This window comes from Amblyomma mixtum, chromosome 5, assembly GCF_055824585.1.
Source record: "Amblyomma mixtum isolate Tamu chromosome 5, ASM5582458v1, whole genome shotgun sequence".
Classification (NCBI taxonomy): domain Eukaryota; kingdom Metazoa; phylum Arthropoda; class Arachnida; order Ixodida; family Ixodidae; genus Amblyomma; species Amblyomma mixtum.
In genome coordinates, this window is record NC_143016.1 from 120655121 (window position 1) to 120675319 (window position 20199).

General features: G+C 46.0%; 1 protein-coding gene across 1 annotated transcript; it reads left to right on the forward strand.

Moving 5' to 3' along the window:
* The first annotated feature begins 318 nt into the window (after positions 1–318).
* LOC149343524 (uncharacterized) lies at positions 319–11644 on the forward strand. Its single transcript, XM_089546990.1, has 6 exons — positions 319–562; positions 1587–1648; positions 1864–2019; positions 7396–7402; positions 8121–8231; positions 11154–11644. The coding sequence occupies exons 1-6, from the start codon at positions 319–321 to the stop codon at positions 11642–11644; spliced, it is 1071 nt and encodes a 356-aa protein (XP_089403116.1).
* The last annotated feature ends 8555 nt before the right edge of the window (positions 11645–20199 follow it).

The window sequence follows — 20199 nt, forward strand, 5'->3', positions numbered from 1 at the left end:
GTACATACCCACACTGGGGAAACGTCCAAGAGTCGGGTGGCAGAGGTTGCTAGTTACCTGTACATAATAAAGGGAAAAGAAAAGCACGCGGGAGAACAACGCCGGGGGAGCCTACTTCAAGTGGACATGGAATGAAAAGGCATAAGAGTTTTGTACGGGCTTTTTCGCTGGTTTCATCCATGGTCGCTTTCTCATTTTCTGTTCATAAAATGTCATCCGCAAGAAAAGATGGTTGGTTTATGGGGTTTAACGTCCCCAAACGACTAAGGCTATGAGAGACGCCCGCAAGAAAAGAGGAAGAAGGAGGATAGCACGAGAATGAGCCATAGGGTTCTTGGCAAGGGCCTGTGCCTTCAGTTTCTACTGCTACTAAGTTCTGCTCCATCGGACGGCGCGTTCCAGCGGGAGGCACTGGGCGACCTTGCACCCGATGCGCTGGCCCTCAACTCTGTACGGCGCGCCCTGACCTGCCTGGAGAGTCGTGGCTTCACCAGGCCGGTGGTGGCCATGTCACCCGAGCGGCTCTTCCAGTTCCACCACTACCTACGCCGCGTCGGCCGCGGTCCGTGAATACGCCTTTTTTACGTGCCGTGCGGTGCTATCAGAGATGACGAACGGAAAGCTACCGTGTGGCTGCGGTATCGCTTCGTCCAGATATGTGCCAGCTTAGCAGATTGCTGGATGCGATGAAATCCAACTATTAGTACAGTTACGCTGTTTGATTATTAGCACAATGGATAATTATTAACAACTTTCATGCCAGCGTTTACAATGTTCAAAACGTGTGTGTTGCTTAAAGAATCTATGCAAGCGAAAATGAAAGAATTCCTGATGACCACAAACACAACAGCTAAAAATTGCACCTTAAATTTTTTCCGTTCTAAATGCGAGTTAATGAAAGAATTGTCTCTGAACGACATTCTTCCTAATTCTCGATTATTGTTTAGAAGGAGAGTCCGATGAAGGACAGGTGATGTCTCACGGCTGGTTAATAAGAGCACGCTCTTTTGAGAATACCTTACACCTTGCAGCTAAACCCACAAGCCTTCAGTCAGTATCAGCTTACACAAAGGTATTTCAAATAGGTGTGTCGAAGTTTCATGTGCAACGCCGTCAGCACTTTGGCTGCTAGTGAGGCAGTGAAACTCCATGACGCTCGAAGCTGCAATGCACAGAAAAGAACATCCGACAAGAATGCCCGGTGTTGTGGTCAGTCATAAAATTTGCTGATTGATCGATGCAGTTATGCCCTCAACATATCTCGCGACCTGCAACCTTCGATACCAGCCGCCTCCGCTCGCCACCTCTCTTCATCGCCGTCATCATGGAAAGAACCCGTCGTGGTGGTCCGTAATAAAATTCACTCTATCGCATTCTCCACGCATAATGTAGTTAAGGGTTCCCATGGTTTTTTTTTTTCACGAACTGACGTGAATCGTGCTCATCCTATGACGTTCTTGCTGATTAATTCTGAACTCGTGTCAGAGATGTACGTTGCTACACAAAATTCGATTCCTGTCCTCCAGCTCCGCACCAAGCTCGTTTTGTGATGCTAATCCTTCTTCGTGTTGTGGTTTTCATTTCAGATCCATCGTGCAAAAGAGGGAGGCACTCGCGATTCTGCGGCGTCGGAACATGCATACTTGATGTGAGTATCATAGGTTAGAGCGGTAGTAATGTGTGTCAGCTCCTCCAACAGCTATTTAGAAACTTCTGAAAGAGTTTGCTGAAACATCCGGTATACTTCACATCCAGTAGTGAAGCAATGAACGGTCTGGATACAGATCATTCTAGATGTGCGAGCCTGTGAGCCCCTGGAATGCACAGCCATCTTCCCACTGCCCCCGTGGCCGCGGAATGCAGGGCGGCGGCTGCCGCTGCCTGTTCGGCTTCGCGGGCGACCGCTGCGACGTGTACCCGGGCCGGTGCTGGCTGATGCACTGTTTCCTCAAGGACTGCTACAGCGCAAGCGGGGCGCGGCTGCGCTGCGTCTGCGACAGATCCTTGTACGGCACCCGGGTGCTCTAAGTTGTCATAGTACCACCTGTTGATCCTTGAGCATTTCTTGTTGCTTTCTCTACCAGTGTCCTTGGGGTTTGGGCATCCGCCTCGTATGCAGGAGGTATAGAGTTCTATCTCCAGTGGCACCTCTCACCCATCAGTTTTCCAATGGGTGCCAACTCTCTGCTACCCTGGTGTTCAGTTGCTTTGATCTGAAATGCGCACGGAAATTGGTTTTTAACCCGCCTCCTGCAGGCCAAAGAGCTCATCAGCCTTGGCGCTTTTCGGTGAAGCTCTCTTTACGCTGTTAACGCTTTCCGTAGGCGGCTAACATTCTGATTAAAATCTTTATTTTGGCACTACAAAGTATATCCATGAATCATGAAAACCAAATCTTCAGTTTCCTTAAAGAAAACACCAATATACGTAATTTTTAATCATATATCCAAAATTTCTTCTAAAGTATCAGAACTGTTGGAAGGCCTAATATTAAAATACCAGGAATTATTAAACTGTAACCCACCGCTACGCTGGCTTACTGATGCTATGAAAATAGCTAGAATGTCAGTTGTGTTTAAAGGCGGAGATCGCAACTTGCCAACAAATTATCGACCTATATCTATTCATCCAGTCTTCTCCAAACCGCTGGAAAAAATCATCTCTGTTAGAATAACTGGGTTCTTTGATAGACATAACTTTCTGAGTGACGCGCAATTCGGCTTTAGGAAAGACAGGTCGACGGAAATGGCTCTATTAACAATAAAAGAAAGTATTTTGCAAAACATAGAAAACAATATGTTCACACTTGCAGTTTTTGTAGATTTTAGCAAAGCATTTGACATCCTGAACCACCAAATTTTAATCAGTAAACTCCAATCTTACGGAATCCGCGGAAAGTGCATTGATTTACTCAAAACATACCTTGAAACAGAGCTCAGTTTGCGCACTTAAACAACCATAATTCAATGATTCTACCTATTAGATATGGAGTCCCACAAGGCAGCGTTCTTGGTCCGCTATTATTCAACGCCTATATAAATGACATTGTAGACATAGATAATTCAACAGATTTTATCTATGCTGACGACAGCACTCTACTTATTTCTGGAACAAACATAGATAATTTAATACTGAAATGTAACGAAGTACTTGAAAACTGTCTGTTTGGTCCAAAGCAAACCTACTGAAGATAAATGCTGTCAAAACAAAAGCAATGATTTTTCGCGCCAGGAATAAAGAAGTTAAAATGAACCTTACAATTAAGTTCTAAACTCTAGAAATAGAAGTTGTTGACGACCACAAAATTCTTGGAGTATACTTCTCTTCTAGCTTAGGCTGGGATACTCATATCAATTATCTAAGTAGAAAACTGTCTTCAGTTACAGGAGCTGTAGCACACTGCCGCAGTATACTGCCTTTGAAAGCGAAACTTCAAATATATCAAGCGTTATTTAATTCTCATCTAAATTATTGTACTTTAGTATGGGGCACAACAACAAAGAGAAATTTAAACAGGCTTCTAGTAATACAAAAGCGAATAATTCGTCATATTGCGAATATGGAGCCAATGGCCACTACAACGAGTACCTTTAGGTCATTTGAAATACTTCGTATTGAGAATATTTATGAATTCCGACTATTGAAAACATTTTACTTTTCCTCCCTTACTACAATAAATCAACTAATGTCATTAGCATCACTGCAGCACGCGACGCTAACGTACCCACAAGAAATAAAGATTTGTGGGAAATCCCATAGTTCCGAACCTTTTATAAGTATCAAGCGTTGTCACACAACCTCCCAATTATACTAAACAAAAATACTCACACTTTAGGTTTGAATAGAAGAGGTTAGAGGTCTCGTTTTTTGTAATTGCTCTCCCCTGGTAATACTTTGAATTGTTATACTGTGTTTTGTTGCACATTATGTTCTGTTTTTCTTTTTTTTCTTGTTCTGTTCTTGTGCTTTGTTTCATGTAAATCAATTGTACAATATTTCTTGCCACGTTTCTTGAAATGTGTTTTTTGTGTGTTTTGTTTGATGTCTGACTTGTGTTATTTACATGGTATAATTTCAGTGCTCCGAATGTTGTACAAAACTTGAATTTACTGTTGCAAATTAGAGGTAAAATGTCTGTTTTAATTATAATATGTTTTCACTGTAACTGCTATGTAAACGGCCTTCTTGGCCTTAGTCAAGCTGCGTGAGCAGCTTTTAGCCAAGGAGACCCTCCAGGCACTTTCTGGAAAAATAAACATTGAATTGAATTGAATTCATTATGGTGCTTGGCTGCTGACCCGAAAGACACGGGCTCAATCCCAGCCGCGGCGGTCGGAATGCTGGAGGCCTGTGTGCTGTGCGATGTCAGCGCAAGTTAATGAACTCCAGGTAGTCGAAATTATCTCTAGCCCTACACTACGGCGTCCCTCATATCCTGAATCGCATCGGGACGTTCAACCTCATAAAAAAAAACGAAATTGTAATCCCAGGGATATATAAATAATTCACTGCTTGTAAACGGAGATAAGAAATGAAACTGAAGAAAATAATTGAGTTAGAACTGGCGGCAAAATATGTATGTATAAACAGGCGGTTGACGTGTTACCAAGCAGACTGCTTTGACGAATAATACTTTCTGCGTTCGCTAGCTGACATAAAAGTGCACTCAGGCTGTTCGCTCCATGAAGGATGCAAAATTAGCCTGAAATAAAGTAAAAAAACAGTTCTAACAAAAACTAACTCAGAAAAAGCTGCGAATTCAAAGCGTTCATAATAAACACTTAAAACGTTCAAACGAAATCATTTTCTTGCTTGTATATTCCTTTCCTTTTCTTTTTTTTACTGACATTGCGCGAAGGAGTTTGAGTGAAGGAGACTGCTGTATGCGTTCGCTTTTTGACTGAGGTACGTTCCGCACTGGGCGAAAGTTTACGGTATGCAGGTCCTCAAAAAAAATTCTTCTTTGTCTATTTGGCGACTAATGTGAGCAGATGGAACTTGCCTGCTTCGTCTTCTTTCCAGACAGTTCAGTATTTTTCCGCGAACTTGTGCAACTGTGCGGTGTGTGACTGTGTAAAGTGCTTAATAGAATAGAGGTCCGCTTCCAACGATATCTGTCACGATGCTATCAATCCTAATAGAAAAATGTTTCCGTCACTGATCGTGTGAAACCATTAGTTGACATTTTGGAACCTGTACGGGTTTTTACTTCCCAGTGGAAAACGGGGCATGAAACACGCAGCTCTTGTAATGTTAACGAATCGCCGTAATGCTTCCTCATAAGCTGTGTAAAGGTCTCCCATTCTTATATTTATTGTTTTCGGTTCCGTCTGTATTGTCAAGGATTCCAAGCGCAGCCGCGTGGACAAATTTCTTTCGGCAGCAATGGATTACACGTCATCCTGGACTTTTATTAGCCTGCTTTGTTTCGCGTGTTCTGCCACAGCTCTCGAGCGCTTGTGATTCCGGTTGACATCATGGCTGTGCTCTTTTACCCGTCTCTAGCTTTCGTGTCTACCCGCTGTAAAAAACTCATAATAGCCGAAGGTAGGCTTCTAAACGATATCCGAGAACTTTGAACGAGACGCAATATATCATTTACATCAGCAAGCTCCTCTCGCAGTTTGTTTGTCGGCATGTGAGCAATTTTGGAAACTCGAGCCAAGATTTTGCTTACGCCTGCGGATGTAAAGTACTGCCGCGAGTTTTGGTAGAGAAGATGCAGTTGCATCTTGTGTGTGCTCCGGTTTCGAATGCTTGTCAAGCCGACTTCTGGACAGGCCGTGTGCGGTATTCCTTCCTTTCTAATTCGCTTTGATGGTACCAAGGTCCTGCTTGAGGTTGTGCTCATGGAAATACGTGCGGTGTGTCCGTATTACAACTTACCTCACGACTGAACCTTTGTAGGCTGGTGGATGCACCAATTTGAAATCGAGGCATCCTCCAGAGTTGATGGGCCTCCGTACGCTCTAAAATTTAGGCCAATGCAAGAGCATGTAATGTCGGAATAAAAAGCATGGTACGTTCGTCGTGGAGGCTTCTGCAGTGTTCAGATTATACAGTAAATTTTGCATTTGTCTTTTGTCTATAGGATGGAGAAGGACACCCAGAAGCACCTCAAACGTTTTCGGTCGACGAAAGTCTTCGGCACTTTCTCCTTAATTGCTTCCATTTATAAGTTTGCCGTTGTAACGGTTAACGATGCACCCATAGCGGTTCCGATCATTTTTTCGTAGATGGATCCATCGTACCTCAAGTACGTGCTGGTTAAAGGGACACTTAGGACAACTCCATCTAATTATTGTTCTGAGTAAAAATTGATAATCTGGTTTTCTCTGGCTATGTTCACGCGTGTCCGGCACCAAAACACACATTAATCTCCGAGAAAAATCGATTCACATATCTTCCCGTCCATATGCCGAAAATGAGGAATTGCAACCGTTTTGGGGCGGACCGCTCTGTAGTATGGCCTCCGTAACCTACTCCTAAAAAATCTGCGTAGACGCGCGCATTTTACACGCGATGTCGGCCGCTGATGGCGACATCTGTATTTCGTTTTTTGGCCTCTTCTCACTCATAAAAGCTCCGTTTCCGGTGAGAGTGGTTCTTTTATGATTAGAACGCCTTGTCCTGTCAATACAGGTCAACTTCTATTGGTCTTCAGTGCCCTTCAAGCAGCAGCCAGGCAGTCGCAAGGCTTGTGATGCCATATAGAGTGCACTCTTTACAGCAAGAAAAGCTCTTCACGAGCACTGCAGTCGAACTTGCCGTCGTCACATAAACAGAGCTAATGCCTGACCAGACGACATTCGGTGAAACCCCAGATTATACTAGAAAATATGATGTCTCAAAGCAGTGTTTCTCAATGTGTTTAGGAGGGATGTCGTGTATACTTTGTGTAAGAATATTTTATATTTATACGAAGGTGAGAATAGTAGATTCATGAGGTTCCGCATGTTCTTGATAGATAGTGAAGAATATTTCATGTATTTACAGCCCTCGGGGAAAAAATACATTCCTCCTGACTGATGACGTTTGGTGACATCTCACGTGGTCTTTTTCTATTGATCTCTAGGCTGCAGAGAAGGAATGCAGGGTGCCTTTTGTTTAAATTCGCGAATTACACGTGAAATTGTCCGGATCAGTTTCGGCTACCCCCGCATGGGAGTTTGGTGTGTGGGCACGAAAGGCATTCTTGCAGCACCTCGTGTCCACTTAAACGTACGGCCGCCACCGGCAGCCTCACCTGCCCGTGCTGCTCTGCTAAGTTTTGTTTTTCGGAAAGCCGCCTACTCGGACAAGTATGTCCTCACCTGTTGATTTCTTCAAATATTTATTCTGTATTTCCAGGAAAACAAGAAAAGAAACAAGGCCACTGCTATTAGGAATAGAAAGCTGTTGTGTTTGTGGTTACTGCCTTGTTGTAGTCCAAATCTATGTGCCTGTGAACTGAAAAATGGAAAAGAATTGTGATATTGCATAAGTTGGCAGAGTGATTCTACAGTTATACAATGATACAAGCTTGTACAGTGTTTCTGAAAATAATGGAGGAGCTTCAGTTCCTTGCAAACTATCACAGCCAATCCGAGGCAAATACCAAAAGCATGACGCTTGCGCGAAAGTATGCGCTGCAATTTATTTTCTGGGGAAAAAGCGGTTCCTTTTAGATTTTAGGCATACGCTTTCTACGGATATTTTTAAACCAATATACCGTTGCTATAAGTGCCTTGTCTTTGGGCAAGAATGAGCTGTACAGGTCAACGCCGCGCTCCCAGAAGTTGTAACGTTTCATTCTTGCTCAAGTTTTACGGGTTTCGCCTTAATATTACGATTGTTAGTGTAAAGTGTGGGATTTAAGGTTCCGAAGCGACGTGTAAAATTAGGGACGCCGTAGCAGAGGGTTCCGGATTAATTCAGACTGCCTGGACTTACACCAACATCGCGCAGAACATGGGAGTTTTCGTTTTTTTGCCTCCGCCGCGGCCGGGATGGAGCCTACGAACATGGGATCAGCCGCCGAACGCCAAAGCCACTGAACAACGCGGTGGGTAAACAGTACAAGTGATGCTCGTCAGTATCTGTAGTTACGAGCGGCTCATGCGCATCCTCGTTTCTCGCAGCCGGCCTGTACTGGTACAACGATGCTCTACAGGGGACTTTCAGACCGCCTCCGCCATCCTGGGTCGATGTCGTACCGAAGCAGGAGGCCGACCTGGAGTCGTACATCATCGGTCAGCCACGAAGATGTCTCGTTGTTTTCCACCTTTTCTTTCTGGCTTCGACAACACTATATGGGGCCTTGTCGCGTACATTTGCACTACTTGACCGCACCAGTTGTGAAATTTCACTTTGAAACTCGGCTGCTACTCGCGTCCACATCGCGAAGGCGAACAGACTGTGGCGCTCCCTATGAGCTGGGCAGCCAACCAACGCTGGCGCCCTGCAACGTGATTCCTCCACTGCATTCGTGCTTGGAGCGACGAAAAGCAGTTCATTTGAAAGACGCAAGTGGCGTGGCAGTCTGCTAACCATCTTACTTTAGCCCTCAAGCTCCATGTTTGAATGCACGCGTTATACGAGGAGTTTCGCAGCTGGGAGATCAAAAAAGCTGCATCGGTGTCGTGGTATATTGTCACTCAAAATTCCCGCCTTCATACACTTCCTTGCCCCGGCGGAGGGTGAGGGTTGCTATTAAGCGAAATAATTATGTATCTTCCGGAAAAGTTTTGAGTGTATTGTTAATCTGGCGTAATAATGTTCGCGATGAGACACGAACCACTGCAAAAAATACTGACGCTCTTTAGTGACATACTGAAGCAGGAATAATACCCAGGTCTCAGTCCCGGCTTGTAGCTGCGTATCAAGTGACCCGCTCGGCGGACAGAGCTGTGATTGACCAGAGCGGTTTAAGAATCACTGACTTCAGACTGGCTACCACTGGAACCTGGAAACGTTTAATCAAAGAACCTTATCCAGTGTGGCCGGCCTAGCATTGCGGTTATAGGAGCTATAGGGCATTAACTGCGGTGTCACAGGGCTCAGTGAGGGTAGCAAGCCTGGTGACGCATACGAAAGGGTGTGCATGTATTCTCCTATCGCGCTTTGACAGTGAGGCGAGAACTTAGTGTAGAATATCCGGTCAACAAATATATAGCTAGCGACAGGGTTGTTCAAAGGTTCTATGGAGGTGCGGAATAGGCATTGAGTAAAGTAAAAGCGTAGTACACTACACTGATGGGCGGCTTCAGTATCAGTAGGCAAGAAGTAGGCCGATGACCAGAGAATAAGGGACTATGGCATAGTTTCTAAGAATAATAGGAGGGAGCTGTAACTCGAGTTCGCAGAGTGAAATATTTCACGAATCAGAAATACCTTCTTCTGAAAACACTGAGAGGACATGAAGGTGCCCGTCGAGACTGTAAGAGTATTCGGGTTTTAACGCAGGGAAACGGCGTGGACTTACGAAAGCATGTGTCTAGCCTGGTTGGCTCATGGTTTTGCTTTCCTGGCTCGTCGGCACATCTGGCGATGATATTAATTCAATAGTAGTGTTAGTTGATGAAGACCACCGTATGCAGTGCAAAACGCGAAAGTGTGTATATTAGCTCGATAGTATTGTTACGTGATGAGGACGACTATGTGCATTGTACAGTACGAGAGTGTGTAGGAGTTTAACACGGGGCGTGACAGTGCTCTCTTGCAGTGGCTAGCGAAGCTCATCTGTTCGCTTCGCCGCGGGCTCGAATCCCAGTTGCTGCAATATTTATTTTATCAATTATTCATGGTTTAGCCGAGGTCACCCTCAAGATCAAGCTTTACACAAACTCAAAGAGCTGGTTTGATCTCGTGAAGTATTGCTTCGCACTAAAATGAAGTAGACAGAATACTGTGCGCCAAACACGACATCGTGCAGGTTGTGGAGGTGCTAGACAAGGTAAGGTATAGCAACCATTGCAAGGTGACGTCTCTAATTATTCTGGATACGAATAGAGGCTGGAAAAATCTAATAAGAAAAAAAAAACATAAACGGACTAAGGGCACAATGGAAGGTGGAGCAGTCCAGAATACCACTGCAGGATAGGTATTCCGCTTTAACCAAGGACGGCGACCTGACTGTACAAGACATGACCTTACCGATATTACCATGATTGCGCAATGGACGTGCTAGAGAAAGTGGTAGGGTAGCTAGGTGAGATATTGCAAAGTTCACTTGAAAGGCAAATTGTCTTATTATGAAGCGTCAAACATGACAGCCTCAAACCTGTCGCCAGAATAAAGCTGGCATAACTGTCAAAGGTAATCATCAGCACCTACAATGTGACGCGATAAAGTATAACATGGAGAGAATCGAGCATGCTCTAAGGCACAGATGTAGCCTAAAAGCGTTCTGCAGGAAATTTAACATAGGCAGACGTACGATGTACGCCCATATGGAGAAGATAGTTGAAGCGCCAGGAGGATTCTCCGCAGGTCTTCGTTGATTATGTCGTCAACGTTAACCACGCAAGCGACGCAAGCACTGCAACGCAAAGTACGCTCGCTTGCGCCCGTACGCAAGGCTCCCGCTTGCGTTCTCTGCATGCGAATTACCGTCTCCGCAAGCTCCTTGCGCACTCTAAGCCGTTGCGGACGCACAGCTGAAACTGTTTAATATATTTAGCTGAGTTTCGTGGTGTTTGAAGCACTCATTGATATGTTGCATATTCCTCGTAATAGACGGCTATCGAAGCTTTCGGCAGCTCTGAGTCCAGTATGAACACCCCACATCTGTAACGACGTACGCGTTTAAAAAAGGAGCTACTTCGAATAGTCCAACAACGCCAGTTCTCCGCCTTATTTAGTGCCAGTGACCAAGAGTACACCTCTGCCTAAGAGAAGTTTTGCTGCGAACCCTGTGAACACGGAGCACTAGTAGCTTGAGGTTATACATTTACAGGGCCTGTGTGTTTTTAGAAGGCAATATCCATGCGTATCGCAAAATGCGAGTGTGCATTAGAGGAGATCGTTTTTCGCCGCTTTTTTGAAGAATGTTTGCAACTCCTTTTCGGGCATTCGAGGAAGAAAAAATAAACAAAAAAGATAACTTTAGCGCTACTTTGCCAGTGAGACAAATTCGAATAAAAGAGAAGTTTTCTGTTTCCAACTGGCTATAGACGGCGTAGATGACGAGACAGACCTGACGCTCTACCAGGAAGCGCTAGCCGCAGCGGCGGCTCCAGTCAAAGCCGGCGTTGTACCGTGGACACCGTCGAATCGCGGAGGCGCTGAAAACTCCGAGCCAGAGCGAGAATCTGCCACCTCTTATTATTTGCCGCCATCGTCACCGCCGATTGGGTCCCCAGCAACCTCGTCCGAACGTGGCGCCTGGGCCCGCTTAGGCTCCGATCTGTTCAGCAAGGCAATTTTGGTGCTTCCCAAGTATGAGCTGCCGAAGATCGGCCGCAGAAGCCAGGAGGCTGGCCAGACTGGCCTGATGCCAAATGCTTCTCGCAGATGGAACGAACAGTCAGGTCGGTGCCGCTTTCTGAAAGAGCAATTCTGCTTGGAAGCTCCTTATAGCGAGCACGTTAAAACTGTTGTTACCCGTGGACCGTTCTATAGTGTACAACAATGTTCTACAAGAGCGCATGGCAGCTGGCCATGATCTAGATGATAGCTAGCAGGACACACAGACTTCGAGAGTCCTTCAAAACATGTCATCTTGAAGCCTTGCAGTTTATACAGGCGCCTCTTATGCCCTGTGAGTAATCCTAATGCAGAATACTATGCAAGGACCAACTGTTTTGGCTGAGAAAAGTACTTTTCTTAAGTTTTCTTCTAGTTTTCAGTGGCCCCGAAAAATCGCATTCTGCTTAACGCAGGCCAGTGGCAACAAATTTTCGCAAACACTTTTAACCCAGAATGCATTCAAAATTATAGACACACCTGCCTTTGGTAGCTGTATTTGAAGCTGCTTCGGCTGTAGGTTGCAGAGTTTGAGATGCCGTGAAAAAACATATTGTCCGCTTTGACTAGATTCGCGCCAAGCGTTATTTTAACTAAGTATGCTATCAGCAAGCAAAATGACATGAACCATATTGTTCGCTTCGTTTTGTCACCTGCTTTTTGTTACTTCAGGTGTAGTATGTGTGGAGAAAAGTGAAGAGTTTTTCAAGTAGTGTCAGCGCAGATTTTTTTCACGGATCCATGGCAATGATGCCGCAACAAGTGGCTACAGCGGTGGGAACGGCTGAAAAACTTGTGGCAACAGTACGAGAGCTGAACGCGAGATGTGCCATCGTGGGGGAATAGACCCGGGGAATCAAAAATCCGCTCACAGCACCGTTTGAAGTCGGTGTTCGGCGCACAGCTGCAGTGAAGAGTTTATGAAATGTAAAATTGGAAACAAAAACTGGGGGGGGGGCACTTAAGCACTCTCTTAAGACGCGCTGGCACAAATTAGTTACTGACCGTAAATGCTGAATTGGTCATCCTCTACTTTACATTCATAGATCGCTGAGAGTCTGCATAGCACTCCTGGTGCAGTGGTGCAGCGTTAATCGATGCTCTACTCCCCTGTAATGCCAGGTGCTGCCACCGGTGGGGCTTGCCAGTGTGAGGTTGCTCTTGTGGAGCATGCGACATGTCGCCATCAATCCTTTGCTTAACAGTTACTTGCCACAGTGGGCAAGCTATGATGACGTCACTAGGTCATGTGACCTAGGTGGTCCCCCTGTCACCTAGGTGGCGTACCTAGGCTGCTTCTCAGTAGGGTGCCCTTATTCTAGCTCTCTTCATGATTCTTCGCTTACGCCGCAGCCGCCGACGACGACGCCGGGGTTTCCGCACAATGGGACCCTTCACGCTATTGCATTAAAACGTTATTTAGTCCCTGTCTTTGCATGCAGCCCGGAATGATATGCACAATTTTTAGTGTGCGAAATATGTTGTACTATCATGGTGGTAAAAACCGCGAACTGTGCGGCGCATACGCGGTCAGCTGTTCTAATTTCTTTTCATGGCGCGTTTACCTGGGTTGTCAGAAAAAGACATTAGAATCGTCCTAGAATGCATCACGGACAACTCTAGCATCTTCTTGCTACCACCGAAGTAAAAGCGTGTTTAACTCCGCCGCGGTGGCGCAGCGGTTACAGTACTCGGCTGCTGGCCCGAAAGACGCGGGTTCGATCCCGGCCGCGGCGGTCGCATTTCGATGCAGCCGAAATTCTAGAGTCCCGTGTACTATGCGACGTCAGTGCACGTTAAAGAACCCCATGTGGTCGAAATTTCTAGGGCCCGTCACTGCGGCGTCCCTCATAGCCTGAGTTGCTTTGGGACGTTAAATCCCAGTAAACCAAACCAAACCAAAAGCGTGTTTAAAATAAATGCGAACAGCGGAGCGCCTAGGCTCAGCTCTGTTCGCGTTTCTGTCCATCATGATAGCGACTTATTAAATTTCAAGCCATGCACTGCGAATGCAAATCAGTTGAATTTCTTAGCCAAAGTCGTGTCGCATAGCCTTATGACGAAAGTGCATGTAGCTACTAGGTTACTGTGCTTGATGCATGTGAAGTGTGATTGAAAACAGAGATGTCTTCATGTTTCAGACCTACTCTGGTCTGGAGAGCATTAAAAACATACAAAACTGCCTGAAACCGTACAAAACTGGTGCACGGATGAGCTGCCGGCCTTGAACTAATTTGAAGATTTTGAAAACATGGAGCTTTCACTGCACTACGCCTCATGTGAGGGCCAAGAAGCGGACTACCTGACAAGGCCTAAGTAATAATAGTAATAACTGAAAAGTGCCGCAGTTTTCATACAAGCATAAACATGGAAGGTATTCATTGGTAAGAAAATCTCTATAATAGAAACATAACTGAAGGAAGAACAAAATGAACAAATCCGTCCCATGGTATTTCCGCAACAGATCTATCATTTTTCTGCGCTGGCTCACGAAAGTTATTTGTTTCTTTGGTAATGTTGTGTGTTCAAAAGTTCTAGACACGTACGTTGTACTGGGTTTAGATTTTCTAAAAAGAAGTTACTTAAGTCAGTTGCGGTTGCGCAGGTGAACTGTTGCTGAGGCTACGCACATATTGTGACATGTTACATATACATCCGGATGTACATGCAAACGCACTACTGTCATCACAAGTGGTAGCCTTTCTATGCCCCGTACTTGTTGCAGTGGTCTTTCGCTAACGTCGAACGGTAGTAGCTCACGCCCGGTTTTTGCCGTTCGCATGGTCCTGTAATTTTTATGCGTGGGACGACGCGTCTGACTCAAAAGTACATGCCTGGTGTTGAACGCCTTTCCAGGACGTTGTATGGAGCAAGAAATCTCCAGAGGCAAAGTCACTGCCTGCTCCATCTGCACGCTACCGTCCTCAGTATTCTGTGCTTATGTCGATAGTGGTGCGGTTCGAGAAGTTCGAAGCTGAAATTGACTGAGAGGTCCCGGTCAGTCTTTAGCATGAAGTCTCACAGACGGAGATGTTCCCAAGGCGGTGGCGCATCGTTTCGATGTCCACGAAGACATGATCATAGCGCTTCTCGACGATTCACGGAAACTGGTTACAATGATTCGTTCTCGCCTATGGAAGAAACACGTATGGAACACGTACGGAAGCAGTCGCCTCGCGCTCGTAGCTTCGACTCCAGTGTCAACAACTAGCAAGACAGAGTGTGGCTACCCACGACTTGAACCTCCCGGAAGCGAAGACACAGAGTATGAACCTTAATTTAGCTCCTGGATCTCGCCGACGAGGCTGGTATCAGTAGCGTTTATATGCCAGCGACCACTTTCACTTCAACCCCTTCCTCTTTGCACCTTCAAACTTGGCCAACCTGCCATACCTTTCCTGGTTAGTCAGTCAGTCGCTACCTCAATCATTCACTCAATGAATCTCTATTGACACTTACGAACGGCTTTACGAAACCATGAAGCCCTGCCGTGGTGGCCCAGTGGCTACGGAGCTCGGCTGCTGACCCGAAGGACGCGGGTTCGATCCCGGCCGCGGCGGCCGAATTTCGATGGAGGCAAAATTCTAGAGGCCCGTGTACTGTGCGATGTCAGTGCACGTTAAAGAAACCCAGGTGGTCGAAATTTCTGGAGCCCTTCACTCCGGCGTCCCTCATAGCCTGAGTCGCTTTGGGACGTTAAACCCCAATAAAAAAAGAAACCATGAAGGATGTGGGAGGTTTGAAAAAGTCGCGCGAGACGGTTGCAAAATAGGTTTCCGAGGTTCAAGGTTCATTTAATATGGGGGAGCTCCGAGCCCGTTGCGATTTAAAAAAATTACGTTCGGTAAATTGCGTGAAAAAAGTATCGGTCTTCCAAAAACTAACATCTAGTTGTTCACAATCGGATTGGGCGCTCTGAACGAAATAGAGAAATATTCTCAATGCTTTAAAGATGCACTGAAGAGGATTCTGAACTTGTCTTTTGCCGCGGGAACTCGATCTACGCGTTCCTAGCGTTCTTAGAAACTGCGACTTATTGCCCTCTGTGGCGATTTTCCTAATTAATTCGAATAAACGTCCGGCTCCCGCCTGTACTTTTTGAATTTTCCGCGTGCGGTGGGCGGAGTCGACCAACGCGTGAAGTGCCTTTCAGCCAGCTCCGTGGAGGCTTTGATTTCGCTTTGTTTTGTTTTTTAGGTTTCCATGAATAAATAGTTTCATTCGAAGATAATATAGCCGCAAAATAAGCCCAGCAGAAATAAAAATACGCGCGGACTATTTGCTACTACGGACTACTACGTATTACTCCGCCGATGGCAGAGCGGCAAGCCGGCATGGGACTGGGTGAAAGGCGCTCCATGCTTTGGTCGACTCCGCCCAACGTACGCGGGACAATTAAAAAAGAAAGGCGGGAGCCGGACGTTAATTTGATTTAATTACGGAAATTGCCCACACAGGGCAATAAATCGCAGTTTCTAAGAAAGCTCGGAACGTGTAGATCGAGTTCCCGCGGCAAAAGATAAGTTCAGATTCCTCTTCAGTGCACCTTTAAGTGAGAGATCAGTATTAACGACGTCGCTGTTGGCCTTCTCCTGTTTCAGAGATCGTCGCAAGAGATGTGAAGAGCACCCTCGAGAAGGATTTAGGAGGCGACGCGAAGTTCGTTTACGAAGACTACGCGTCTTTCGACGATGCCGCGCAGCGCAACCGGCTGCAGCTCTCTTCAGCGACTGCGCTCGGGCCGGCATGGCCATTTTACTCTTTCATCGCTTTCCTAGTCACTCCCGGTCAAATAGTGTACAGTTGTGAGGCATGGTACGGCGCCTCTACTCGATAAGCAAGTTAGGTTTATTATATTTAACCCAGTGAATTGTCATTCGTGCGATTTTACTAGTTTTTATTGCTTTACAGTGTCATGTATAGTCTGGAACATGAGAATGCATCACGCCTAGTCAAGTGATCCCCGGGAAATCGGCCTTTGTGGAGCGGATGCACACTGGGCCTCTTCGATTACCCGCCTCTAGCTGCCCGCGGGCTGCCTGCGACTTGCCAAAGCGCGGAGCCAGGCGCTCGATTTTCTCTGGCTGCTTCCCGCACTTCCGTTGACCGAAACGCGTTCATTTTTGTCTGGCTGGGTGGTTTCGGGCTGCCAGCGAGCAGCGAGACTCTCCAGTGTGGGTGTGTGCTGGCAACGCTCGGGCAACTAGTAGATGACGGAGACAGCTGGTACGGTAGCGGGAAGCGCACTCGGACATTTTTATATTGATGGACTAGAAGGACCGCGGTTCCTTATGCGATGTTAAGCGCCAGTTTTGCACCATGAAGGCGTTTGTTTTGACTAGATCACGGTGCACATTTTCTGTGTCGCGTGTAATGGCGCCTTTTGCGTTAGTTCTGGCTGTTTATTCGTTTTGCGTACGTGTGTGTGATCGCAGTTCAAACGTCTCACCACCTCGCAAGCACAAATGCTGGCTTGATATTACGGTCGGATAATTATAATTCATAAAATATTTTGGTTAATTTCTTGCGCCCAACTCATATTGCGATGGTGTTCGAAGCCTTTCGCTAAAGCGCGCCGAGTACGCGTTCGGACGCGTGAATATATGCACGTGCTGAAAGTGTCTGGCGAGGTTTTAGTTGAGCTCGATACGAGAGCATATGGTCTTCATTGCGTTCTGCGCAGTGGAAAGGCGGGTATGCTTTGAGAAATGCTTGATTGATTGAAACATGTCTTTTATTAAAAGCTCTCACGAATACGTTGCTCGAGGCATCTGTGCGGGACTTACACGTTTGCACACGGTTGTCACTTGCGGCAGCCGAGGCGGGTGCTGATCTGCCGAACAGCTTGATGCTCGGGCCTTCTGCCACAAATGCTTAAAATATCGTAGAAGTACCGTAGGCATGCATCTTCTCACCTTTGGCTCATTAAAGATATAAAGACAATTTCTCAGCGCGGATCATGATGCAAGCACACGCGGTACATGAGGCGCCGGCATACAAAGCCGGGTAGTGGCGCCTTTCATTCTAGTGCCAGTCCTCTAATGTAAAGCTGTAGCATTACAGAACGAAACCATGCAAGAACTTATTTATTATCAAGCACGCCCAGGTAAGGACAGGTAAGTAGAATAACTGGCTAGTATTATCAGTGGCACGGCCCTGCACCTCACATGAGCAAGCCCAAACATTGTGGGGGCCGAGACACAGTCACGCTCTCGGCATCACAACCTCTTGATTAAGTCCCGTGTGGTCCTAGCAGATAACCTCGGTGCGATCACCACACAATTAACACTGCCTGTACATACGAAACCAAAATATTCTTTTCCCAACACTGAATGCTTCACTGACTGCGAAAAGTTGTTTTTTTCTTGCGACAGTTTGCAAGACATAATTTTTTTCGGCAGCCATAAAAGAAGGGTACCTGCTAAAAATATCGAATACGACGAACGAAATCAGCGTGATCATCAGGTTCATCATATGTTGTCCTGACTGTAGTGAGGAGAAGTATGGGATAGAGTGCATTAGGCAATGAATAGCGGCTTACTAACACCCCACCAGACGAAAGTATGTAATCACCAGTACTAAACTATTGACCACAAGTGTGGAGTCTGACGGAAAGGTTGAAGTTAAATTAGCGGCGCAACGAGCTACAGAAATGTAAATGTAGGTCTAACGTTAAGAAACTCCAACACTGCAGAATGAGTCCGGGGAATAACGCGAGTTATGTCATTGCCGAAACCAAGAATATGATGACCATGGACAGGGCATGCAGAGCGAACGCAAGATAACCGATAGTGACGGAGTGGAATCAAAGCCAGTGCAAGTGCAGCAGGGGGTAGAAGAAAGGCAGCTGCAAAGATGTGATTAGGAAGTCTGGGGAGTGAACAAGGACGACGGTTGCACCGGACAGGGTTAATGGGGGATATGGTCGAGACCTGTCTCCTGCAGTGGACGTAGTTAGGCTTGGGATGACGATGACATGCCCTAACTCGACGGGTTGCCCTACGTCTATATGAATTTCTTGTAGAAAGCAGTTCAAATTGAGATGATGATTATTGTAAATTTTTATGGCGCAAGGGCATCTGTGGCCAAGGAGTGCCGTGGCACAAGGCTACTCAAGGTGGAGAAAAGACGCATTTTCTAACTATATCACCCCAGATAAGCTGAGCAACAGGCAAAGATCAAGCTTTCAGCCATTGTAACGCCGGTGGGTTCCCGGCGGCACTCGGGATCGGACCGCCCACCTCCTGCATGGGAGGCGGATTCCCAACCACTTGGCCACCTCTGTGGCGTCCAGACTCAGACTAAACAGTTCGCTTAGCGGCATTCAAGACAACTTCTGTGTGTCTGTGAAATTTAGAACTTTATCAAGTTCTAATGTTCAGTCTTGGGAATTATCCATTTATTGTAACCGCATAGTAAGCACAATCGAGACAAGCGATCGTAGTGTGTTGTCGGGACCCTTAAACAAATTTTGTTGGGTCTCTGAAGTTCTGTGTTTGTATTTCATGTTTTATGCTAAATAAATACTTTCTATATTCTAAAAGATGGCTGGTGGTTTATAATTGCTAAGCACGAAATATTCCTCGAGAGAAGGTCCTTTTTTTGCAAGTGCACAACAGCGGCACTCACCGATAAGCGGACTGACGTGTCCATTGACCAAGGGAGCCAGTTGGGGTGTTAGCTCTATAGTGTGCAATTAAAGTTACTAATGATGATGATCATGTGGAGTTATACACCTTTCCTTCCTTCAGAATTAACGGTCTAAACCTTAATCTGGTGTTGAGAAAAGGAAAAGAGCATAACTGCCTCAATTTTAAGGTGGACTTCGCCGTCTACAAAATTGGTTTGGAGGAAAGGAAATTACGCAGTAACAGTCTCACATATATCGCTGGACGCCCGAACTACGCTGTAAGGGAAGAAATAAAGGAGGGATTGAAAGGAAAAAGGAAAAAACAGAAGCCGTAGTGGTGGTCTCCGGAATAATTTCGACCACTTAGAAATCTTGAACGTGCACTCGCATCGCACAGCAAACGGGCGTCTTTCGCGTTCCGCCTCCATCGAAACGCGGCCGCCGCAGCCGGGTTCGAATCCGGATACTCCGGCTCGGTACACAAGCGCCTTAACCACTGAGCCACAGCGGCGGGTACTCACAGATCGACTGAGGTGTCCACTGACGCAGTGAGCCAGTTACACTTGCTACTTAGAGGCTTCACACACTTACGCAGATACAAATCGCTGAAAACCGGGAAGTGCGGCTAGTAGTGTTATCGCAATAAAGTGTTGATCGCAAGGTGTGACCCAAAAGCTTTATTAAAAAAAGCTTTAAAAGCTTACAAAGAAGGATTGAAGGCGAGAAGTGGCGCAAGGGCTTTATTTATATTTGCTGAAAAATTTACAAGGATTAAATCCAGTACAGTCTATACTTGAGCAACGGAAACGGTGGCAGCTTTCATAAAATAGCGCACTCCTCCAAGGAAGACAGAAATGTCCGTCGGGATAAGGTGGTATTGAATACATGACTTGAAAAAAACGATGTGAAATAGAATTAGTACAAAAGCGGTAACTGAAACACTCAAAGCTATTAAAGGGTTCTTCCGAAACTTCATTAGAGCTCATGAAGGTGCCTGTTATCCCGCCCATGTGGGAAACGAGAAGTAAGCGAAACAGGGAGAGCTGCAGTTTAACAAAGCATCCTGAAACAAAATATCATAGGACTAAAGAAAAGGTTTTACTGTAAGTTCTTTTATTCATTTA